The sequence below is a fragment of the Podarcis tiliguerta genome (genome assembly GCF_965153285.1).
Source record: "Podarcis tiliguerta genome assembly, chromosome: 3".
Taxonomy (NCBI): domain Eukaryota; kingdom Metazoa; phylum Chordata; class Lepidosauria; order Squamata; family Lacertidae; genus Podarcis; species Podarcis tiliguerta.
Genome location: NC_139536.1, coordinates 20,950,874 through 20,977,595, shown reverse-complemented (window position 1 = coordinate 20,977,595; position 26,722 = coordinate 20,950,874). Strand labels below are relative to the sequence as shown.

The following is a 26,722-nucleotide window of genomic DNA, read 5'->3' as shown; positions in this document are numbered from 1 at the left end:
TGAATGAGGCAAGCAATCTGCCAGTTCCCTTGAGAGGGACGGGGAGGTTAATTGTTTCCTCATCCCCATAACTAAAATTAAACACTCAGAACCTTGGTAACAGCCTTGCCCCGAGATTAGAGGCAGGAGGACTAGTGGTAGCAAATTTCAATTTGGAGATACTGGAGCTATTTCTGGTCCCTACTCAGGGAAGGAGGGCGCTTGCAGTTCCAATACAGATCCTTGGAAGACCACATTGATATACCCTTCCATTGTGAGAAATGTATTATCATTCCTTCTTCCTATTCTATAACCACTTACTAATACATAAGAGGGCCTTCTCTTATCTTATGACCACTCTCCTATGTTTGCTCATGAATTAAAATATTGGGGAAAAAACATTAGCACAGCACTTATGGTGGTAGTCTCTTCCCTTGATGGCTCTGGAGAATTGTGATAACTCAAGTGCCCATGGAAGAGGTTTTAGAAGGAGTTTATTGTTATTAAAAGGTTTTCTAACCTGCACTTCATCAATACAGATGCCAAGGTGGGGTACAGCAAACAATATAATAACCAATTCCAAACACGAGCAACAGTGAAACATTAAAACAAATCCATCCAAATAAACATAACCAGTAATATAGGGGAAGCTAAAAGAAAAACCAAGGTGGACTCTGCAATTACTCTCTCTAGACAGCATCTTAAAAAGCAGAGACATCACCTTGCCAACATAGGTCCGTATAGTTAAAGCTATGGTTTTCCCAGTAGTGATGTATGGAAGTGAGAGCTGGACCATAAAGAAGGCTGATCGCTGAAGAATTGATGCTTTTTAGCTATGGTGCTGGAGGAGACTCTTGAGAGTCCCATGGACTGCAATAAGATCAAACCTATCCATTCTGAAGGAAATCAGCCCTGAGTGCTCACTGGAAGGACAGATCCTGAAGCTGAGGCTCCAATACTTTGGCCACCTCATGAGAAGAGAAGACTCCCTGGAAAAGACCCTGATGTTGGGAAAGATGGAGGGCGCAAGGAGAAGGGGACAACAGAGGACGAGATGGTTGGACAGTGTTCTCGAAGCTACCAGCATGAGTTTGACTAAACTGTGGGAGGCAGTGGATGACAGGAGTGCCTGGTGTGCTCTGGTCCATGGGGTCACAAAGAGTCGGACACGACTAAATGACTAAACAACAACAGCAAAGCCACAAGACTCTTACTTGGTTTTTAAAGGAACATATTTACACATAGAAAAGGCTACTGAAAGGTCATAAAGTTGTGGATAGCTGGCTAGGCCTCCTATGAAGTACTTGGAGTTATAGAATAATTGACCTACAGCACTGGTAGTGGAGATGCCAGATTTCCAAAAATTCTGAAGCCATGGGAGCGGGAATCCAGGGGTTTTTCTTTCTGCTAAAAAGAAATTGATTTAAAAAATAAATGAAGTGAAGTATGTGTATTGTTTATTTACATACCTGTTCTAAAATTACTTTAAAATGCAATCCTCAATATGTCTACTCAGAAATAAGCCCTATTGATTCACTGGAACGTATTTGAAGAAAGTGTGAATAGGATTGTAACCTTGACAGAAAATGCTTTATGTATTACTGAATCAGTGTGCTTAGGGTTAACGCATTTTTTCCCTGTCTTTGTGTTTGTAAAGCCTAAGATACGTTGAGAATAATCCTTGCCTGTCTTTTGGCCTGAACATCAGAAAGACATGCTTGGATTAAATAACCTTGCATAGCTTGAATGCTATGTGCCCTATTCACAGGAAGAGTCGAGTTGTGCAGCTTTCTTATTCATCAGCAGACATCTAGGTCTCTGAAAGAGATGAAGGTTGGAACATCCTTCCTTTGTATAGAACTATTGTTTCTATGGTGACTGTTGAATTGCTAAGTGTGTAGTCTTGATTTTGTCCTAAGAGTGGCAAAAAAGTAAAAAGTCAAGAATGTGTTTTTCATTGACTGAGACACATGTTTCATGTCACCCTGTCTCTTGGTGATGCAAGAATAAATTGCTGCTTTGTTGGAAATACCTTTCTATCTTTATAGAAGGAGCTGAGATATATATTTTGTTATGATATATATTGGCCCTTACTTTGATTGCACCTTGGAACATCGCAGATTTTAGTATACTAATGTATCAGGATTCCCACTTCTCATTTTTACATCTTTTAATGAAATTTACTTCTTTTTTTCCCTTTTTTGAATATTTTATTAGTTGAATATAAGAACAACATATAGTCAAATGAAATTTACCTCTAATAGCAAACTCGGCAAAATGCTGTGGAAACAAAATGGGCTTACCCGAAAATATGGTAGCAGTTTCTGTATCCTCTGAACACTGAACTACCCATATGTTCATAAGTTAAAAGAAAATAATAAATCCTCCAAACAGTCTGTCAGGGACCCCTGAACATGCAGGTAATATGGAATGTTGAGGTGTCAGTTCAGAAACTAAAAGAGAAGGGGTGGAGAGAGAGGGGAGATTAAGACCAATAAATCAGGTGCAGAGACAGGCAATAGCATACATCTGGAGCCCTTGCACCTCTCAATGCATAAGGGCAATCTTATCTTCTGTAAATGAGGTTAAGTGGTATACACTCAGGTTTGCTTCCTCTGTTATGCTTCCAAGAGGTCTTGGTCTGCACAGGACATTGAGCTGATTTTTTTAAAAAACGTAAAGACTATTCCTTGGCAAAGAGTATTTCAAAATGAGAAAGAATGTGGAGATAGGTGTTTTGGAATTTCATAAAGAGATTTAAATAGGATCAGCTGTTATATTGGTATAATTGTGGACAAGATCACAGGAAGATGCTTCATACTGAGTCAGCCCTTTGGTCCATTTAGCTCAATAACGTCCATCTGTACTAACTGGCCTCATCATCACAGGATTTCAAACTGCATACTTTCCTAGCTCTGTTTGGAGATACCAGAGATTGAATTTTGGACCTATTGCATGCTGAGCGTGTATTTTACCACTGAGCCACGACCCTCCCCGAAAGGACTCTAGGTATCCTTTTTGATGAACAGCACCCTTTAGGCAATGTTGGTGTGGAGAAATGTATATTGCAAAGAAATAGAAGTGAAGATCCTTCATCATGTGAAGAAAGATGATAAACCATAAAATAATGTTGATTCCAATTCCATTTCAACTCTTGAACTTTCTGTTTTATAATCTTTCATCCTTTTTAACATCAAAGCATTTTCCACTGCACATTCTTTTAATCCATAGAACACTCTGTGCATAGTTTTGGCCATCGTTTGCCACTTGCAGAGGGTCTTTCTGGTGGATTTTTGCATTTATATCATGTAAAGCCAGCATCCCACCATGATAATTTGTCTCTCTGTTATGCCAGTGCCTGTTGGAAGCATTTTGTGTCCTAGGACGTCCAGAATCTTTCTTCAAATCCAGAACAGGCATAGGCTGTGCTCAGATGCAACACTAAGCCAAAAATCAAGGTTTAACAAGCCAAGCTATGCATGGACTGTGTGCACAGAGTTCCTTTGTGCCTAATTTCAATAAAGTGACTGAAGAAACCAGGATTCAGCATTTAACCATAGAGTCCCATTACTGAGAAACTGAACAAAAGAGAACTGAAGAAAGAGACATAGATCTAAAACCTCAAAATGAGCCATCTGATTATGCCATGTCTTGGTTCAAATGGAGAAGCTCTTTTAAACGTCCTCATAGATTAAGGTTACCAGACGTCCTTGTTTCCCAGGGACAGTCCCCGGATTTACAAATCAGTCCCCATACAAAATCCATTGAAGTTGAAAAGTGTCCCCGGATTCGTTGAAAAAAAATCTGGTAACCTTATCATAGATGGAAGAGAAAGCTGTCCATAGAAATCAATTGAGAAATCTTAGATTTTATTTGAGTTGAGTTACAAAAGGTAACTCAAGAGGGAGAAGAAGCAGAAAGCTACAAGGAATGGAGAAAGCGGGAGCCAAGAGCGAGGGGGCGAAAGGCTCAGTGAGTGACAGGAGAGCTGGGAGATAGGGCCTACCTTGTGTGTACACGCAGTGTGGTGTAGTGGTTAAAAGCGGTAGTCTCGTAATCTGGGGAACCGGGTTCGCGTCTCCACTCCTCCACATGCAGCTGCTGGGTGACCTTGGGCCAGTCACACTTCTCCGAAGTCTCTCAGCCCCACTCACCTCTCAGAGTGTTTGTTGTGGGAGAGGAAGGGAGGGAAAGGAGAATGTTAGCCGCTTTGAGACTTCTTCGGGTAGTGATAAAGCGAGATATCAAATCCAAACTCTTCTTCTTCATCTCTCCTGAAAAAACTAGCTTGTCAAAAAGGATTAGTTCCCCTTCACAAGGACACCCTTGGGTGCCACTCCTTTACAGCAGAAGGTCTCTACGCTCTCTGAGGACTAACTGTTGAGTGAGCAGTTAGCCCTCAGCCACAGGCTTTGCCTAATGCAAGCACATCAGGGATACGCTGCAGCATTTTGTTGCAGGTTCCCTTTGTAACTGATTAAGTGCATGCTTGTTTTTGCAAGCTTAGGAATCAATATCTTCCTCTGTGTGCTCACAAATAAATTTATAATTTTGAACAGGGATCAGCAACCTAAGGCCCATGGGCCAGAAGCATTCCACGGAGGTCGTTCGACCGGCCCACAAGCCACCCCTGAATTGAGTTGCCTGCTCGCGCGCTGTGCTATACTGGCACAGTGCAGCGCAGCATGGGGACTTGCTTCTGTGGCGCCAAAAATCGCTTCTGCGCAGATGCCAAAAATTGCGGGCGCACACGTGATCCAGCCCATGGAGGGATCTCTGCGGGACTGATCTGGCCCAGGCAAGATAAACCTTGCTGACCCCTGATTTTGAACAATAAAAACTTCATATTTTCACAAATTTTTCTTGTTAACATGTGATAATTTTAACACAGTATATTAGGGTTTTGAATGTCTTCTTTTTCTCCCTCTAGTGGTGAGACATTTTAAAAGATGTTGATGAAGGATGTAGGCTGTGAAAACCTGCGATGTTACCATTTTTTTAATTTTTTTTTTTAAAAAAACAGGGATTGAGGGATAATTCTGCTTGTTTGATTATTATGATTTCTCCCCCTAGATTTAACAGCGGACTATTAAATGTTGAAGACGTTCTGACAAGTTTTGACAACACAGGAAATGTTTGTAAGTAATTTATGTTTCTTTACGGTGATGGCGATGATGTAGTTACACTTGGATGCAAAACATTTATGCTAGCATATTTGCCTGCAGTGCTCATCACAGTGCCATATTTGTCATGTGGTTTGATTAGAGGTGGGCTATTCTCCATTTGATGCCCTTAGCCACTGGTGTACCACACTGCTTTGCAGTATAAATAATAACATGCTCTTCTGTGTTACTCAGGTTCATTTTTTATGCTGCAGCCCCTAGGAATGCCTTCTCAAATCACTTTCCCCCCCACCACCAGCAATATGAGACATCAGTGAATATTTCCGAAGTTGCCCTGAGTTTCTGAGCTGTTCTCAGATGTGATCCTGGCTTTATACATGAAAATTGGCATGTGGCCTTTCAGATTGTTGTGTAAGCTTCCTGCGACGTGCGATCAGTGCTTTCCCCCCCTAAAAAAAATGTTTAGGGGTACTCTCAATTTGACTCAAGAAAATCACCATTTTATCATTCAAATTGGGAAAAATAAATACAGTAAATGCACAAAAGTACAAAGATTCACAAAATGTTTAGGGGTATGCGTACCCCCAGAAAAAAAGCATTGCATGCGATATATATGATTCAAAGCCCTAAACCTGATTATAATTTTATATCTAGAAAATAGGAGTTGGTATCATCTATGATGTTTAATTAAAAAGTTAAAGGACCCCTGACAGTTAAGTCCAGTCGCGAACAACTCTGGGGTTGCGGTGCTCATCTTGCTTTACTGGCTGAGGGAGCCGACGTTTGTCCGCAGACAGTTTTTCCAGGTCATGTGGCCAGCATCACTAAGCCGCTTCTGGCAAAACCAGAGCAGCGCACGGAAACACCATTTACCTTCCCACCTATTTATTTACTTGCACTTTGACGTGCTTTTGAACTGCTAGGTTGGCAGGAGCTGGGACAGAACAACGGGAGCTCACCCCGTCGCAGGGATTCGAACCGCTGACCTTCTGATTGGAAAGCCCAAGGCTTAGTGCCTTAGGCCACTGATGTTTAATTAGGCTTGGTTTAATTTCACGTCTCCTTCCTAATCATGTTACATGATTGCCCCCACACCTTGGAAGACAGAAGATTGGCTCCTGATTGGGCAGCCCTGATTGGGTTTTGCCAGAAGCGGCTTGGTGAGCTGTCCCCCAAGACAGACCAATTCGAGTCTCTCCCAAGGTGAGGTGTGGAGGGGCAAACTCTTCCCTTCTCAGGGTTGGTATGCCACTGTACAGCAACAGTTATGAATCTGTTGCTATGTGGATAATACATTTTAGAAAGAGTAAAAAACCTCTTACCTGCTAGTTAGCAACAGAAGCACTTTCTTCTATCTAGACAACTGTCAGCAATTCATCCTTCAAGTTGAAAGACCATTTGTCCTTTTGTTTCCTTCAGGAAATGTTTTGTAGCATCAATTAGGGCAGAACTAGACTTAGATGTTCATGGCTTTTCTCTCTAACTGTGTTGACTGCCTTGTGGTGGTTTTACTGTGGCATTGACACTGATGTGAAAGTGACAGCTGATATTGGGTTGCAAGTACACCGGTCCTGCTTATAACCTCTAATTCACTAGAACGCAAAGCCTATTCACATAAGCAACAAATGGGGGTACACTGAATATCCGACTGTTCCTTGCCAGGCCTATCTTGCTTCCAAGCAAGGACTTCTGTACTTGTAAATAATCTGCAGCATTTCACTTACTCCGGAATTTGCCTTTTTTTATATTGTTGGCTATGGGAACAGGTTGTAAAATATATCACAACCCAGTCCTATGAAGAGCTGGAATGTCTCCCAAGCCCATGGAGTTCAGTGCATGGCACATTTAATTGTCATAGCTTTGGGCTGCTCATAATCAATCCCCATACCTCCTTGTTGGTTTGCTTCTCTTTGCTGCTACAGATTGTCCAGCCCAAACTTCTTTCTCTCTTGCCTTCTTTCCTGGCTCATTCTCTGCCCTTTCCCCCACCTGCTGAACTTTTAAAGATATTTTAATAGGCATTGAGATTTCTTGGCTTTGAGTATGCAACTTAGGCATCAGTATGCCCTTCCCAGTGCTTTTGTTGGTTAAAACAAATGAGGTGCTGGTACACAAATCTTGATAAAAGTGCCATGGATGCCAGCACAAAATGGCTGCCATGGGCAGTAAAATGAAAATAGGTGTTGGTGCTGTGTGAGTACTCTGTGCGTACCATCACAAAAAAAGCATTCTTTGTGCTCTTGAACCAGTTTTTTATTGCTGGTGACCCTCTGCACCCTCTCAAAGTAAAGACAAAGCTAACATTTTCTTCCCTGGCCAGTAGCATGAATCCATTCTTCTTTAACATTCATGCTTCACATAATACATAATTTTGTTCCTTGTAAATCTGAGTTTACCCAGGATTTTCAGATTGTGATCACTGCAAGTGAGTGGCTTAGGGTGGCATTCATTGATAGTGATACTCAGAGTCGACCCACTGAAGTTAATGGAGATGACTAATTTAGGTTCATTAACTTCATTGAGTCTACTCTGAATGGGATTTAGTTGAATACAGCCCTCAGATTTTGATGGTGGGGAAAGCAAATTGTGCCACATCTCTGGGATATAATGGCATAGATGACCTAAACTGCTTTCTGAGCCCTTGATCTGGTTAGAATGATGGTCCCTTTAGTTGCCAGACCTTTGGCATAGCCTTAGATAATGCTGACATGTAGTGACACTGGAAATGAACATGATATCTGGATATGAAAAGAAGTAAAGATACCATTTTGAAGAATAAAATTTCTTATACCAAAGTAGTGCTTAACTTACAGAATCTTTTTTCTGTTTACAAACACCAAACAACCCATATAAAAATAAAAATATATTTCTATAGGTTGATCATAAAGTAAAAAAAAGATAACATTGACTTTCATAGGCAGTAATATGAAACTGTTCTTAAATACACCTGATTCCCTTAAAAAACACACAAAACCCCTCCCCTTTGTTTCTTAGGAACCTGAGATTACACTTCATCGCACACTGACATTTCAGAAGCAGAAAAATGTCAATTTCACAAACTAACTTTTGACCTCGGAACAACAATAAGAACAACAAAATCTAAAGGATAGGTAATTGTGTAGGGAAAATGTTCAGGGCAATTCAGTCTCAACTTTGAAGCTTTCATCCTTTTTGAGTGCCTCAGGCTTTATTATGAAGTCAGTCCAAAGAGCGCTTAGAAAATGTGTTCTTGAAGTACTGCCAGGTAGGAGAAGTAATTCACAAATTTACAGGAGAAAGGAGTTCCATGGGATTTACATGTTGCCAAGGGACTAATACCAGGACTGAGGGAAGGAACCCAAGGTGTGTGTGTGATTGCTGATGTCAGCAGAGTGTGAAGCTAGAGAACAAAACAACCGCAGGGGCTGAGAACACCATGGATTAAAATGGCAAACCTTATGATTATTGAACATGTATTATTCGAACACAGAATATTATTTTTATGGCAGTTTCTGACTGATATTTTTGGAAATGCTTTTATATTGCCTCTTTTCATATTTAATTTTTTCCCCCTAGAGTGGTGGCCAGGCTAATAATCAAATCACTCTTCTTCTCCCATCACCCTGATTGGGGTTTGCATTTAGAGAGTCCTTGTAAGAGTCAGGCTGTAAAAGCTGAACCGTTGCACAGGGATTAGATAGGTGTTCAGATACACGCATGAGATTCTTTGGATCCTTGCCCTGCAGTTTATATCTTGAGAAAAAGCAATAATATTACTGGGTAGTGTTATGTACTGAAGTTCTCACCCTGGGCCAGCAGGGGATACTGTAGATAGTTTTCACTCAGGTCCACATATGCAAATAAGGGATCGAAAGTGACATTCAGTGATTGGAGAGTTACAGAAAGTTGTTACAGTTATGTTGTACTGGAGCTCTATATAAGCAGGCTGGCTGAACCCTTCAGTTCAGTTCTGTTCTGACCTGTGAATAAACAAGAGCTGTTTGGAGAATCGCTGTCGTCTGATATGTTCACCCACAACTTAACAGGTAGCATCCAATGTATTCTGCTTGTACAATAGGTCTTAGCCTGCTTCTCTTTTCCCTGCACCACCCAAAAGTCTGCTCCAGGGGGAACCTCACTCTCTAGAGCATATTATGAGGGTGCTTGGGGAGGAGGAGAGGGAAGTTCTGTTGCACAAGTGGAACTCTGTTGCACAAGCAGAATGGTGGGGTTGAATACAACCCCTTGTCTTACTAACGCTGTAGATGCACATGTCCCCCCTCCATTCCAAAGTACAAGTCAATCTATTTACAAATACTGTGTTCCTTAACTACGGTACATCTTAGTCATTTTAGTGTGGCTTTACTACGCCAAAACATTTTTCTTTCCTGCATCCTATCCCCAGTCCAACTCCCAAAGCAGAATGGTAGAAATGCACCCAGCATAAAGTAGACATTAGTTCAAAATAAGATGTTGCCACTAGCTGGCAGCATTATATTAAACATGAATAAACTTCATTTAAGTAATGTGTGTTAACATTCATCAGTAGTTGCTTGATGTGTGTCTGTGCGCACATGTGCACCCGTGATAGAAAATTAAATTGAACTAATTCTTACTGATTGCCTGTAATTCCTGAAGCCTGGTTCACAGTAAACCTGTGAAACCCTGCACCTTGGAATTTTGGTATGAATTGTAAAAATGTTCTTTTGAGCGTTCCCCTTTACAAAAGCATGCTGGAAAATAAAGTAGTGAGTAGAGAATTCCTTCTTTTTAAAAAAGAGTTTGGGAGTTAGTAATCAGTTCAGTTTTCTTACTGCCCTACTTAAAAGCTATCTGTGATCTATCCTTGTGATCTAGCTCTTTACAAGTCAGGAAGAAAAACTCAGTGTAAGTATGCACATGTTAGCATCTATGCATGCACATACATTCCCTGCTAAAATATATATGGATTTTTAAAAGGTTATATTAGGGCTCTGTATAAACAGCTTAGAGGTAACAGATGTCAGCTGCTATTGTCTTAAGAGGGTAATTGCTAGAGTCCCATGTTTTGTTAGATTATAATTGTATTTTGTGATGGTTGTCTATAGATATTGTTACTCATTCATAAACCACTTGTAAAACGACACTGGCTTATTAATAAAATTCCTATTGAAATACTGATAGCTTGAGGAAGAAGGTTTTGAATGTTTTTATTCTCTTGATGCTCTTGCAAGCTGGTGGAGAGAATTTGCAGCAGCTGGGTGCGTTTAGGGACCCTAGCCAACATTTCTGCTGGCGATGGTGTGTCTAAACAGTATGGCAGACCCATCTTTCTGTGAGATAGGACTAAATGATGGAGTTCCGACCTTCCACTAATACTTATGTTTGGTGAATTTGGTGCATATGTGGTTGGTTTCTGCCAGTACTGTGCCTATCAAATACATGTGAAAGAATTGTTTATGATGATCTTCATGCTTGATGGGCGCAGCTTAGTAGGGTTGCCACCTGTATAGTTTTAAGCTAGCCTTGCCATTGTGTTTCCCAGCTGTGCTTCCTCATACATATATATTTTAAACCCAGCTTCAGTACTAAACAAAGGGTAATTTGAAATGTGCACATGCTTAAATGAATTAATATATGCAAATTACCAGCGGCTTTTTGTAGTAAATAAAGTGTGTGTGTGTGTCTGTGTGTGTCTTGTCCTCTGAGAGGGTAGAATCCATTAGTGTGCTGTTAATGTGCCCAAGGTAGTTCTAACTGATAATGGCTCAGGTGTTCAAGTGGCCCAAGAGCTTATGAAATCCTCTTGTTTATTCAGGACAGGACATTTAGTTTGTATGTTTGCAAGTACAGAATTAAAATTGTTGGCAAGATTAATACAGTTGAAAGTGCTAATAGGTTGGGGAAAACAAGAGGAACAGATTTTTTTCTTATGTGACCAGGGTTCCAGGAAAAATAGGAAATACCCTTTTAAAAAATAAATATGACAAAAGTATCAACATTTACAGAAGTTATGACAGACACCTCAAGTAAAATGCATATCTGTGTGAGAAAATATGTTTACAATATGAAGAATACTGACCTTTCTGTGGGTTTATTCCCCCCCCCCCAAACTGGCATGACCAAACAACAGAGAGTTCTTCATATTTACAACTATAGAGCTCCATATTTCATTAATACAATCAAAATACATTTGGGGAGTTATGTTATGGAGTCATATTTAAAAATTAAAGGTATCAAATACCTTTCCCCCACTGATCTTCTTTCAAAATTATCACCTTATGCATCCAGTAATGAACGTAAACCTGTTAAGCAACCACAAGTATATTCAGTAATACCCTGTGTTGCTTTCAGGTAATAAAACTGGCATAAAATTGAGAAAACAAACAAGAGGATCCATAAGTACATGGTCATTTTCCAGAATATTTGAGGCTGCACACAATGACGAAAATTGTTGTGTGCATGTACGGCTTTGTGTGGTGGGATGCTTCTGCTTCTGTTTTATATTTTAGCATAATTTATAATTCTATGTAATATGTACAGTGCATTGGGACGTGGGTGGCGCTGTGGTCTAAACCACTGAGCCTCTTGGACTTGCCGATGAGAAGGTTGGCGGTTTGATTCCCTGCGACGGGGTGAGTTCTCGTTCGAACCTAGCAGTTCGAAAGCATGCCAGTGCAAGTAGATAAATAGGTACCGCTCTGGCGGGTAGGTAAACGGCGTTTCCGTGTGCTGCTCTAGTTTTGCCAGAAGTGGCTTAGTCATGCTGGCCACATGACCCGGGAAAACTGTCTGCGGACAAACATCAGCTCCTTCAGCCAGTAAAGCGAGATGAGCGCCGCAACCCCAGAGTCGTCCACGACTGGACTTAACTGTCAGGGGTCCCTTTACCTTTACCTTTATGTACAGTGCATAAGGGTTATACAGTGGTGCCCCGCAAGACGAATGCCTCGCAAGACGGAAAACCCGCTAGACGAAAGGGTTTTCCGTTTTCAGAGGTGCTTCACAGGACGAATTTCTCTATGGGCTTGCTTCGCAAGACGAAAATGTCTTGTGATTCTTGAGCTTTTTTCCACTCCCCACCCCCTTTTTCTAAGGCGCTAAGCTGCTAATAGCCTTTTAGCAGCTAATCCGCTAATCCCTTAAGCCTTTAATAGCCGCTAATAGCCGCTAAAACGCTAATAGCGCTAATCCGCTAATAGGGTTGCTTCGCAAGACGAAAAAACCGCTAGACGAAGAGACTCGCGGAACGGATTAATTTCGTCTTGCGAGGCACCACTGTATTATATAATCTAGAATTTATCTGCTTAGCGTGTTATATGCATGTATGATCTCGTTTACAAGGGGGGCAGTGAATATGATGCACTCCACATGTTTTGTATGTAAATTCCCACCTATCCTAACCAGCCAATGGCCAGGGATGATGGGAATCATGGGTGCAGCCACAGGGGGCAGGGAGGAGCAGCTGCCCCATCAATAAAAATACATAGTAAACTGAGGTTCTGCCCCCCCTAACAAAAGCCCTGCCCCCCCTACCAAAAAAGCTGGCTACGCCCATGATGGGAATTGTGATCCACACCTGGACAGCACAATGTGGCTACTCATGGTTTACAACAAAGCTGTAAGGTAGGCCAGTGTTGTTGTTGTTGTTGTTATCACCCCCCAAATTGCAGGTGGCTGGACTAAACCTGGGAAAGTCTAAGGGCACTTAGTAAGTTCATTGCAGAGGTGGCTTTTGAACCATTCTCTTACCCAATATCTTATACCAGTACAGTATTACCGGGACACCCAATAGCTGACAGCAGTTGTATTGGGTTGTATTGGGTAGTCTGCAAACCTGTGTATACAGTGGTACCTCGGGTTACAGATGCTTCAGGTTACATACGCTTCAGGTTACAGACTCCGCTAACCCAGAAATAGTACCTCGGGTTAAGAACTTGGCTTCAGGATGAGAACAGAAATCGGGCTCCGGCGGCGCGGCAGCAGCAGGAGGCCCCATTAGCTAAAGTGGTGCCTCAGGTTAAGAACAGTTTCAGGTTAAGAACAGACCTCTGGAATGAATTAAGTACTTAACCCGAGATACCACTGTATATATTGAGAGAGACACTATTGTTTCTTTTAATTAAGGAGTTGCTTTTTCATAATAGAGGAAAGGTAAATAGGTACCGCTCCGGTGGGAAGGTAAACGGCGTTTCCATGTGCTGCTCTGGTTCGCCAGAAGCGGCTTAGTCATGCTGGCCACATGACCCGGAAGCTGTGCGCAGGCTGCCTTGGCCAATATAGCGAGATGAGCGCCGCAACCCCAGAGTCGGTCACGACTGGACCTAATGGTCCTTTACCTTTACCTAAGGCTTGTATGCAGGGATACGGAGGATGAGGGAGTAGTAAAAGCAGTGCTTTTTTTTGGGGGGGGGAGGCAGGGGTATGCATATCCCTAAACATTTTGTGTAACTTTGTACTTTTGTCCATTTACTGTATTTATTTCCCCCCAATTTGAACTATAAAATGGTGATTTTCTTGAGTCCAAATGACAGTACCCCTAAACATTTTTTTTAGAAAAAAAGCACTGAGTAAAAGTGACAGAACGAAATATTTGCGTTAGATACCTTTTAGAAAGAAAGAAAGAAAGAGTTTGGATTTGATATCCCGCCTTTCACTCCCTTTAAGGAGTCTCAAAGCGGCTAACATTCTCCTTTCCCTTCCTCCCCCACAACAAACACTCTGTGAGGTGAGTGGGGCCGAGAGACCTCAAAGAAGTGTGACTGGCCCAAGGTCACCCAGCAGCTGAATGTGGAGGAGCGGAGACGCGAACCCGGTTCCCCAGATTATGAGACTACCGCTACTCTGAAAAAGCGTGCAAAAACCTATTTGCTCTGCAGTCCTAGCCATGTATGTTAAGTCTCACAGGCCACAATTCTTAGCGCATTAAACAGAGAGACCGTCTAACTTAATGGAATTTACTTCTGAAAAACATGATTAGAAATGGCTTAATTGAATTCACATACTGGACGTGAATCTCCAGTATGTGAATAGAATTGCAGGCATAGGCTCTGTAAGTGAGGAGTGCAGCATTTGAAGGTTTATAATCTTTCTGTGTGTTATGCAGAAAAGCAAAACTTTAAAAGAAATAGTAGGTGTCCGCCTGGAAAAAACACACCACACTTCTTCTGGAATTGAAGCAGCAGCAGGGGGCGCTACAGTTTCAGAACTGTCCACACTTGCATTCTTTTAAGGAAGCAGTTAAATAACCATTAGCTGCAGACTTTGGTGATCAACTCTGAAAAGCTGCAAATGTATTTAAATGTTTTTGTGTTGGGGTGTGTGTGTTAGTGTTATTGCTGACTCTGATGCTAAATGCTCTGCGACATCTGAGAAAAGGACTATATCTTTTATGAATCTATTGGTATCTTAGCCGGTGATTTATGGCTGGCTTTCATATATGGATAATTATTTTAAAATTTGCTGAACAGTTGCATAAATGCTAAGCTTGTAAGACGGATTTGATAAATTGGAGAGATTGTCATGCAAGTAATTTGAAGTGTGCTTTTTTTAAAAGTAGTACAAAAAAGCAAGAGTACAATTTCAAACAATCCTTTACCTGTTTTGATAACCCTGGAATAAATTGTTTAATCAAAGTTAAATCTATTAAAAAATTAGACTTCTACACAGAGCCTCAGGATCAATGTGTTAACTAGTTATTGCTCAGAGTCTGTGTGAGTGTATTCTAATTTCTCTAGTGCTATAGCTTGAGTTTGCAGGTTAGGTAGGTTCTCGAGTGCCTGGCTGCATGTTGTTGGTTGTTAAATTTCTGTTCACATTCTCTCAAGGATAGAAAAGAGATTCCTTAAAAAGATTACTAACTCATAAATTGTCTGTTGATTTGCTTTCTTTTTGCTACTAACTCTGGTTCCTAATGTGTCCTGTCAGGGTTTAAGCCCAATGAAAAGAGGGGGGAACTGCATTAAAACACCATATTTACTAGCACGGCTTCCCATTTACTTTTGAGATGAAATAATTTTTATTAAACCCTTCCCCATTATTCTGACCTTCTCCCGCCACCCTTAATAAATCATTTGTTTGAATTTTTGTGGGGAAATTATTTTTAGCCCATTTTTAACTCCATTAAACATTTTGTGTGCGCGCATGCATTCTGTCTCTTTGATGATAATAGCTTTCTCAATTCAGATTTTCCTTCAAAATTTAATAGCGGACTAACTCTCTTGGAGTGTTTGGCAACATGGAACCCGTTCTTCCTCACACCTGTCTTCCTCCATATCATTCAGCTGGCTCAAGGGTGTTTTCTCTCTTCTTCTCAACCCCCTCCGCTTCCTCCTGATTTAAAATGTGAAGTTTTGCTTAGAGGCCTACAGGTTTCTTCATGGGTCTCCCTGGATGGCTCAGAGATACCTGAGCTGCTCTGTGGACCGAGATTGTGGCAGCTACTGATCTATCACGCCTGGAAGGACATGCCATCAAGCTACCTAGGGAAAAGGATAGGATGACATTCTCTAACAGCAAGAGAGGCACACACTGTTCCTGCATTTCATGTAACATGTCACTCAGTTAGATGCAGAAGTAACAAGGGAGTGATCCACATTCTGCAAGCGCTACTTGATAATCTCCTTCTGTTCCTGCTTCAGAGGGGGTGGGGCACACGCCATTCTTCTCTTTCTAGGCAAAACATTACCATCTATACCAATTACTTGACAGCGCCTTCTTCTTTTATATTCCTTTTTTATATTGTGGGTTGGGACTCATCAGAGTTTCTCATTCCGCTCTCCAGGTAGCCTTAGTTTTCAAGGCTGCATTTTTAATGCACGTTGTTGGAGAACAATAGATTCTGCCAGGGAGTCTGGCAATGTAATCTAATGCAAGATGTCTATCCTTGTTTTGGAAAAAAGTTATATCTGACTAAGTCATACTTGGGGTAGACCATGGGTAGGTAAATTAAGGCCCGGCGGCCGGATCTGGGCCAATCGCCTTCTAAATCTGGCCCGCAGATGGTCCAGGAATCAGCATGTTTTTACATGAGTAGAATGTGTGCTTTTATTTAAAATGCATCTCTGGGTTATTTGATGGGCATAGGAATTTGTTCATTCCCCCCCCCCCAAAAGAAAAATATAGTCCGGCCCCCCACAAGGTCTGAGGGACAGTGGACAGGCCCCCTGCTGAAAAAGTTTGCTGACCCTTGAAATCAGTAGGTTTAACTAACCTAAGTCTATTGGGTTGTTAGTCCTACTCAGGTTTAGTTTTATTGGGCCTGCTCTGAGTAGGGTTTAGTCAGATACAACTCTTCTGTACATAGAAAAATATATCTTGTATATTCGGTAAGATAAATGCTCAGCTTCTTCATATACTAATCAAGGCCTCAAAATATTTTTTTGAAACCAGTGTTAAGTCATTTAAGATTTGGAATTTAATAATAACAGGTGGCAGTTGTATTATTTACTTAGAAAACATTTATCCCATTCTTTAATTAATTTTATAATGAATGATTTTAGAGTGTTGTTTGTGCTGTACTTTTGTACTGTTTTATTGTTGTTAGCCGCCCTGAGCCCGGCTTCGGCTGGGGAGGGCGGGATATAAAAAAAAATTTTATTATTAATTATTATTATTATTATTATTATTATTATTATTTATCATATGATCTCAGGGTGGCTTATAATTTTGAGTGTTCAAATCATTTAATTCATTATCTTGGTGGGAAGTAGGGGAGTCTTTCATTGTAAACCTTTTTTAAAACATTTCAATAAATAACGACAAAAATAATATTAGTTCTCTTAAAATGTCATAGTATAGTGTATCAACACTGCAAAGCAGACCAGTGTTATGACCCCATATTGTGCATGTGGGGTTGAGGCTGAAATATTATTGTAGCTTGCCTAAGACCACCTAGTGAATTCAGAGTAGAGGCTTATTGTTTCACACTTTAGCTTTTTGGACACACCGCTATAGTTGGTAGATAATTTCTGAAGGCAGTGTGAAAATCAGCCATGCCGTTTTTTGAAACGGTTGAATATTTGAGGTATATACTGTATCTGAAAGTGTGCTCAGAAAAAATCACAGATGACAGATCTCCTTCAGTTCTTTGATAGGGGGAGCCAGAGAGCATGCAAAAGTATAATGGGAAACCATTCAGTAATACTGTGTAAAATCTGTTCAGTAAGTACAGTGATAATGTACAGGATGAGGTTCCAGAAACAAAATTGCTCCCCCCCCCCCCGAGTTCCCTTTTTCTCTACAACTTTTTTTTGTTCCACTTTTAGTGAATGTTGTTAGACTTCTTACTATATCTGTAAGGTAAAGTTTGAAATAAAGCTGACTTGTTCATTTTAAACTGATTGCTCTTTAAGAAGTGGTTTGGCATTTTACATTAGGCTGATCAGAAGAGTGGAAAAATATCCTTTTAATTAGCAATGTGTTTAATATAAATGTTTGGAAATCCCCCTACCTTTTTAGTTGAGATTAAAATGGATTAAAAGTACAAATGTCCGTTTAGTAGGCACATAATGCTGATTAAGCTATATTCTTTTGATAGTGTAAACTTTGTGAATAGTGAATTAGTAAGGCATAGCTTCAGAAAAATAAAATAATTAACTACGTTCAGCAGTTTTGAACCTATTCGTATGAGAGAAGTTAAATGTTTGGAATTGGTGAAAGAAAATGCCACCCACTGTTTAACCTCCCTGTGAGTTTTCGATAAAACTGACTCCATGAATGATTTCCTCAGGTTTTGGAAAGGTGGGGACATGCCAGTTCTTAAACATGAAAGGAGGGATTTTCCTCCCTAAAATAAGTTTTTCTCCCTTCGCCATTACGTACTGCCCGTAGGAAAGCTTTAGAGATGTGCCATGTTTTTTGTATTGCTTTTGTGTAAGAAGGCTAGAATTCAGACGTATCAATAATTTGTCCTCATTCTCCTTTATAAGTAAAAACAACTATTTCATATCTGTTTAGTTTATTTCGCTCACACCATTGCTAAAGTTTTGGAGCAAGTAACAATGCTTATAAAATGACATTTTATGAAGATATAGCCAAAAATACACCTTTATTTGTCTATGGCTACTGCATGTGCCCCAATAATTTTTTTTGGTATTATATATATATTTATATTCTGTATTAGTTATATTTATTTTGTAATGTTTATATCCTTTTATACTCCACTTTACCTTTAAGGCGCATAAAGTGGCATAAACCATTCTCCCTTATTCCATTTTATTCTTAGAGAAATCCAGTGAGGGGTTAAAATGAGAGATAATGACTGGCCCAAAGTCACACAGCCAAATGAGGATTTTGACTAGCCTAGTCTGACACTCTAACCACCACAGCACACTTTACTCTGGTCAAAACTCAGAAGAAGCTTAGATTTGGGAAATCTGGGGACGAAGAATTGAGAACAGGTTTGAGGAATAGACACTGGCTTTTTCTCCATTTCTGCTTGATAAAAAACACTACCTTAATTTTCTCGGTTGCAATGGGGCAGGAGACATTTGAATTGGCAGGATCCAAGACTTTGTATGCAAAACGAGAACTGTTCTTATGCCTATTCAGGATAACCTTGTTTGGAAGAATGCCTATCACTCAGTAGTGATCCCTGGCATCCTCAAGTGGGTGTGGGAGATCCACTTTCATTCAGCTTAGGCAATGCTGAGGTATGTGGTCTGGCTCAGTATACGGCAGCTTCCTATGTTTAGTGGACAACCTGAAGAGAGAATCTGTCATTTTCCTGCCCTGCGTGGAAATACCAAATTGGAAAGATAGGCACAGAGGTGTGATCCATTTGTTCTTCTGCATTGGCCTGGTTTGGATCAACTGTCTTTTGGCTTCTCCCCTACTGGCAATTCCCCCTGGCATGATATAACCTGTATTTAAGAGGTGGAACCTGCATATTATTTTTCTTCTTCCATTCCCTTCCCCTTTCCTCTTTGTGGCATTATTTGTTGTATTTTAAACCATCATTTTCTTTGGACTCCACCTGAGCCCATTGACAGAAAGATGGTATCTAAATATAGCAACTAAGTAAATTTTACAGGGTCTACCAATAAAGTCTCCTGTGTCAAATTGGAAGTTTGGGTGCAGATACTGTGCTGTACTGAAGGTTGTTTTCTGTGCTCAGGTAATAAGAATTGTCATCTTTCCTGAAACTCTCATCAATTTTCCTAGAAGGCTCCCATTTTGAAGTATATGGTGGGATTTCTAGGAGTGTGGGGAGAATATTTTATTTTTGTTGTCTATGGTAACCAAGTGGAGGTTTCCAGTCACTGTTGGATCTGGAAAGGTTTGAGCAGCAAGTTTGTAACTCATTTTGAGTCATGTACTGTGCAGCTAACATGCAATCTCTAACTTGGCTGTAGGTAATTGGTTTATCAAGAGTAATTACAAACTGACACAGAAATGTATATGTGCAGAAATGTATATGTTGCATACCTGTAGGATTGCTATGCATTACAATTCCATGTGTGCAAATTAACTGAAGGGACTAGTCATTCCCTGTCAAGGCACGTACACAAAATGGTTTGCACATGTCTGACTAGCTCATATTCACAGGATATGCCTGTGTGTACACATGTGCATGTGTGGAGAGGTTTGGTTGATTCTTTATGCTGATTCTGGTTAGCCAAATTGTAATTTTCTTTCTCCTCTCCCTCCACCCGCTAAATTCAGTTTGCATATTTACTGGAGTGAAGCTCGCTTTGTTGTCGTGTGTCGCAAGAACTCCGTAAAATAACACCAATGGAGAAAAATCAATCTACTGGGTCTGGAAAATGGATTTTGTGCCTTAACTGGCAAACGTTAACAATTACTTTGTCGAGAACTAGAGAAGCTAAGCATTTATCAAATCAAACTGCTATAACTGTTGTGCTCCTCTGTCCTCAAATAAAAGCTGCACTGCTTTGATGGCTCAGACTGAAGTGCCTACAGGAAGCAGAAAGAATCCTTGAAATCATGAGCCCAACAGTATCCTGGGGGACTCCTTGATGGACCAGAGTGTAATCGGAATCATGTGAAGCATACATCGCAAAATGTTTCCAATTTCACAAACAAACTGAGCACCGCACAAATACTCTACAGGAACCAAGATCTTACCAGACTCTCCAATCAGGGTAAAAAGTACTCCTGGTTCAGTGTTGCTTGATGACACTACTTACTAAAGCTAGTGGTAGCCTCCTGCAGAAAGGGATTGCAGATATTCAGTGCTCCAACCCTGCCTGAACCAAGCCTACAACTGTGAATCCCATTTAATTAGATTTTCCTCACCTCTCGTAAAGGCTTAGGGCATGTTATAATCTGTATATTCTTAGAGCTTCATGACCAAGCAGGGTTTTGAGCAACAACATACCTTTCCAGCATCTACATCCCATGTTTTCGACACCTAACCCTACAAGCTGTCACTGTGGTATTTACAATATTCATTTGTTCCTGCTTATACCACACTCACTGAGCACAATCTTTTATTGTTTCTGTACAACCATCTTCTGAAATGAATGACCATTAGGTCTAGTGATTCCTGTGCAAATTGGGCATATTAAAGTATGCTTAACGGTTTCCCCTGCTGACAGTGCATTAATCACCAGACGGTTTTATACTGAGTAATGCAAATGCATTCAATGTAGCTTAAAAATAAAAGATGAAGTTTGCACAATGCAGCTCATAAATGCGGTGCATATAGTTTCGAAACTATTGAAAAATGCTAAACTGTTGTTTTTGTTTCAGTGCCTTCCTAAGGCTTTACAAGGGACTGAGGAAAACTTAGGGGGGGGGTTCAGACAATTCTTTTTGCTGTTGTTGTTGTTTAGCTGTTTAGTCGTGTCTGACTCTTCGTGACCCCATGGACCAGAGCATGCCAGGCACTCCTGTCTTCCACTGCCTCCCACAGTTTGGTCAAACTCAGGCTGGTAGCTTCGAGAACACTGTCCAACCATCTCATCCTCTGTCATCCCCTTCTCCTTGTGCCCTCCATCTTTCCCAACATCAGGGTCTTTTCCAAGGAGTCTTCTCTTCTCATGTTTTGCTGGTTTCCCTTTAATATCATTTGATACCATTGAGCTCTTCCCTACCACACCCTTAGGTGCTTTGGAGAAGAAAATCCCTGAAGAGTTCTCAGTAACCTGGAACTTCGCCACCCCACATTTCTGCCTCTTCCTGTAATCAGCATGATGCCCAAACCCTTAGGAGGATCTTGTGTTCTGCCTCTGGCCTTTTGCTCCAAGTCCATTCCTGTCATCAGGATCTATTAATCTCTGGTTGATGCAGTAGCAGCTGGTGTAGTGGTACAGGAGGGGAACTGCTGCTGTCCTGGGTTTCAAACACAACATGGCATTGCACTGGTGGTTACTGGAGGAGGAAGGCACAGGAACTTGGTGCATTGTGGTATGGTTGAGCCAATCTTCCACTCTTGCAGTTCTGTGCCTGCACAGCTCAGAGTTCCCCATACCACACCCTTCTTCCTCAGGTAAGTGCTAGTGGCACTCTGTGTTTGGAAGCTGGGAAAGCAACAATATTCCAGCTATGCTGCCAAACCAACCACTTCTGATTCAGTAATCGTAGAGTTCCAGATTTAAGGACCTTCCATTGATGTGTGTGGGAATGTTCAGGGAGGCAGGAGACAATATATTGTTTAATTATATCCTTCCCAACTTGTGTTCTACAATTTAGCAGAGTAACATTCCCCTTTTTAAACTTTCACAGCGGATAACGTCTTTGCCAGGCTTGCATAAGCCTCTAAAATAAGTTTCCTGGTAAATCCCCTTTATTCCCTCTTAAATGAATAGACACAACACTGCCTTATATAAATCTATAAAATAGTTTACTCACATACATTCTGTTCACAGATGGGTCCCAGAAGGCAGACTTAAGTTACAAGATATATACACCTGGAATCTATCCCATAAGGTGATAATTCCTTTGTCCTCTCTTGGCTGGACAAGAGAGCATCTCAGGCTAAGGAGATGTTGCTTCTTCGAGGAATTGAGTCCGAGAGAGAGAGATGGCTGTCTCCCCTGTGCTATTTTGTTACCTGCCCAGGTGGGGTGACACCCACCTCTGGTCACATGTAGAGGAAGTTTGTCCCAGCCCAGGAGGAAACAGGAAGTTCCGACTGGCTGGTCCAGGCACCCCCTTTTTATGTCCACTCTAGGAATGTTGTATTTGACTGCTCTGTGTTTCACACCCCACAATGTGCACTGCCCAGATTTCCTATCCCTGCTCACAGCTATTATAACCTCATAATTGCCATTGGGACTATCTGATGGTGTTGGAGACAAAATTCTGTGTTCATTTTAGTGTATTGCTTAGAAATTCTTGGAACAGGATGATTTTTAGGGTCTCATAAACCCCAGGACCTTCAGAAGCAAGACACTGAGACAAATGATCCCCTCTCCTTCAAATCTCTTGCAAAAGCAACATATATCTTGTAACCCAAAGTCATTTATTGTACTTAGCGACAAGATTGAGATGTGTAGGTAGCTGTATTTCTGTATTTGAATTTCTGATTACACAGTTAAAGCTTAAGGTTTGCTAAATAAACAGATGCATTTTGCCGATACGTGCCTTCTGAAATTTAAAACGGTGACTAGAATATTTTTGCCTGTTAACCTGCTTTTAAAAAATCACGCAGGTTCAGGAGTTTCCGAAAGAGAGGCAGTAATTGGTCCCCTAATATTAAACACCAGAGACGCTGAAAACACAATTGCTCTTTTAATGACGGCATATTGAGATTGTACAGAAGTAATTCATCCCAGCTGGTATGGGTTAAGCAACTTGCTAACCTTCACATATATTTTAGTGGCCCATGAGCGGGAAGTGGACAAAATCGCTGCTTCACTCCTCCTTGAAGGAGTGGAGGCAGAGATATTTGGATAGTGAAAGCATGCCATCCTTCCTGAGCCACATACGTACTGGATTATTATTAGTATTATTTTTTAAAAAGCTCGATGTACGTATCTGATTTCTTGTTTTTAAACATCCATCCACCACGGGTTATTCAAGTGCTATCTTCCCCTCTTACCTTTTGTTCTATGTCTAAAATGTGGATGCAAAGGGCTGCTGCTGCATGACATCACAATGGCCTGTGGTGTTGGCTCTGTGCTGCCAGCTGATCCCAGGCATTGTGCCCCAGCAGCATTTGCAAGCGCTACTGCATTGCAGATTGTCAGAGGGGTAGCCGAGTTAGTCTGTTGCAGCAAAAAGAACAAAGTGCCTTGTGGCTACTTAGAAAAACGCCAACACATTATATTTTGGCATTTGCTTTCATGGACTAGAGCCTACTTCATCAGGTGCATTGAGTGTGATCTTTAGTTGTCAGGTATGCATGGGTAAAGTGAAAAATGGAAAGGTTGGAGTGAAATGATAATGGAGTAAAAAAGTAAGATGCTGCAAGGTTCCCCAGTGCTTTTTATCTCACACCTTTTTTTAAAAAATGTGCCTTTTGGCAGAGAGGGTCAAGAGAGGGCAGAGAGGAGGAGAAGCAGAACTTGACGTAGCATGGTTTTATGCCATTCCTATGCTATTTGGTTATTGCAGTGTTAATCCTATTAATTCCTATGCTATTTGGTTATTGCAGTGTTAATCAAGCGCTTGAGCATGTGCCTTAGTCCTTTAGCATCATTCTACCTGTGATTGTCCTGCAAGGTTGAGGCTGTAACAAGCACAACAAAGGAAGCAAATCATGGCATGCACTGGCTGTCCTCATTAAGAACATAAGAAGAGCCTGCTGGATCAAGCAAACAAGCTATTAAGCAGAGGCAGATTTGGGGGAGTGCAACCAGTTTGGTTGCGCTGGGCGTGGAGCGTGCAGCTATTATTTAGAATGGAGTGCAAGAGGCAGCAAATTTTGGCACCACACAGGATGCTGCTGAAATTTGAGAAGCCAGGGTCTGCCACTCTATCAAGTCCAGCATCCCACAAATAGGACCTGAGCCCCAAAGCATTTTCCCTGCCTGTGGTTTCCAGCAACTAATATTCAGAAGCATCACTTACTCTGTCCAAGGAGGCAGAGCATAGCCATCATGGCTAGCAGCCATTGATAGTGCTATCACCCATGGATAAATAATGAATTGATATTAATGAATGAATTAATAGGGCATGTGGCTGGAAGGAACTATTATCTGTTTCCTTTGTATACCGCTTTATACTTTTTTGGACGCGGGTGGCGCTGTGGGTTAAACCACAGAGCCTAGGACTTGCCGATCAGAAGGTCGGCGGTTCGAATCCCAGCAATGGGGTGAGCTCCCATTGCTCAGTCCCTGCTCCTGCCAACCTAGCAGTTCGAAAGCACATCAGAGTGCAAGTAGATAAATAGGTACCACTCTGGCGGGAAGGTAAACGGCGTTTCCGTGCGCTGCTCTGGTTCACCAGAAGCGGCTTAGTCATGCCAGCCACATGACCTGGAAGCTGTACGCTGGCTCCCTCGGCCAATAAAGCGAGATGAGCGCCGCAGCCCCAGAGTCTGCCATGACTGGACCTAATGGTCGGGGGGCCCTTTACCTTTACCTTATACTTTTAAGTGAAAAAAACCTCAAAGCGATTTACAACCCACATTTAAACCTCAGATAAAACATTCCAAAATGAAACATTACAGAAGAAAAATAAAATATAAAATATACATTCAAAGCAGCATAATTAACAGGATATGAAAATATCATTTTAAAGAAATCATTATTATTTTAAAAGATCTCATCTTCATTATTTTAAAGATTCAAAGGCATTACTGAAGGAGGTCAAATATAGAATGCACATTTAAAACAGCATAAGTAGCGAGATAAAAAAAGGAGTAAACATAGAAGATATTTGCTGCTGTTGCTGCCAATGGTGGTCTGTAGTGGGTGGCAGCTGTGGGAACTCAGTCTTGATGGCCTGGGTCTGTCCTAAGCAACTTGCTGTTAGCAGAGCAAGCAGGGAGCTCCAAAAATCAACTCCAAGTGTGACTAAGTAGCGTCATTCTTGCAACCCGGCTTCTCCCTATATATATGATGGAAAAGCAGATAATTGCAGAGTCTTAGTTTGATGACAATCGCCTGGAGCAGAGTGGATCCTCACCTCCCTCCCAGCAAACATCCACCCACTCTACCCCCTAGAGCTAGAGATCTGGATGTATTCAAATACCTTACTCAGCACCTGATCTGTTTGCCACCGTAACACAAGCATACACCTCCATTTGTTCATTAATTAGTCCTGGCAAGAGCAAAAGCCTTCCTTTCAACAAGCACTGCTTCTACAAATACCAATCAACAGGTTTTTGTGTGTGTCTCGTAAGGATACAGAGGGGTATCCCTAGTAGCACCTCTGGTGGGGGACATGTCATGCTCCTTCAGAGGTAAAAGAAGAAGAGTTTGGATTTGATATCCTGCTTTATCACTACCCTAAGGAGTCTAACAATCTCCTTTCCCTTCCTCCCCCTCAACAAACACTCTGTGAGATGAGTGGGACTGAGAGACTTCAGAGAAGTGTGACTAGCCCAAGGTCACCCAGCAGCTGCATGTAGAAGAGCAGGGAATCGAACCTGGTTCACCAGATTACGAGTCAACTGCTCTTAACCACTACACCACGCTGGCTCTTCGGTAGTTTGTCCACCTTTGGACCACAGCCTTCATTCAGTTCTCCCCAGCCAGGAAATGGCTTAAACTGGCTGACTAAACCAGGTGCGGGTAGTCAATGGGTCTCAAACCCTCAGTGAGTTAAGGACTTCCTCCTGCATGTGAAGACAGGCTCTGGTGGATTGAGCAGACAAGACCAATAGAGGGTCCAATGGCCAAGAAGGTGGTTTCTGCACATGCTGTAGTTTAACCGGCTCATGGACCCGCCCTCTCAGGGACCCCCGCTGCCCACTCGGTTGGCTCCCGTGCGCCGCGCTAAACCGGCACGGAGCAGAGCAGGGACCGCCTTCTGCGATGCTGGCTGGCTTCCCATTGGCTGCAGGAAGCTCCTGCAGCCAATGGGAAGCTGCGCACACCTCCTCCACACCAGAAGGAGCACTGAAAATAGCGTTTGCGCATGCATGCATGCACACTCTGGCCCACTGTGGCGTCTGCAGGACTGTGAACCCACCCAAGCCACAAAAACTTTGCCGACCGTTGCTGAAGAGGGCAGAGGGGGCTTGTCAACCTGGAAATGTAGCCCATTTACAAGGAGGAAAACTCTGATCCTAAACCTGTACTGCGTTGTGGGATATTTTTTGGGGGAAGAAAAGGCCAAAGAGTAAACCCTACACAAATCCAGAGCGGAGACCCCATGATGGTTGGATGGTCTCTTGTATGCCTCCTTCTGGCAATTCCTAAGGTCAAGCTGGTGCCAAACGCATTGCTCTGCTTTCCTTTGGACCACATCAGTGAGGCCAAGAGGGAGGTCTTGTTGCCTGGGCAGACCAGGACCTCTATACATACTGCCTAGGCTTGCAGTCCAGGAAGGTCACTTTGATGCTGCTAATGCAGCCATTTGACTTCACCCCCAGAGGTGCACTCCATTGTCTCCCGAGGCAGATGGATGCCAACAACAATTCTAAAATGTACCAATATGTGAAATAGCACTGATATGTAAAATATAGTACAGTGGTACCTCGGGTTAGCACTTAATTCGTTCCGGAGGTCCGTTCTTAACCTGAAGCTGTTCTTAACCTGGACCACCACTTTAGCTAATGGGGGTTCCTGCTGCTGCTGCACCACTGG

The 26,722-nt window shown here is 41.8% G+C and overlaps 1 protein-coding gene and 1 long non-coding RNA gene across 3 annotated transcripts in view; both read left to right on the top strand.

The window, feature by feature from the left end:
• Nucleotides 1-26,722, top strand: part of CAMKMT (calmodulin-lysine N-methyltransferase) — a 231,463-nt gene that overhangs the window by 12,940 nt on the left and 191,801 nt on the right. For both annotated transcript variants that reach the window (XM_083433145.1, XM_083433146.1), the window contains one exon: nucleotides 5,053-5,117. In XM_083433145.1, the coding sequence (XP_083289271.1) occupies nucleotides 5,053-5,117 (65 nt within the window). The remainder of the gene's footprint in view (nucleotides 1-5,052; nucleotides 5,118-26,722) is intronic.
• Nucleotides 18,812-24,626, top strand: LOC310674243. Its single transcript, XR_014509472.1, has 2 exons — nucleotides 18,812-23,581; nucleotides 23,623-24,626. It is a non-coding gene; the product is annotated as an uncharacterized lncRNA (long non-coding RNA).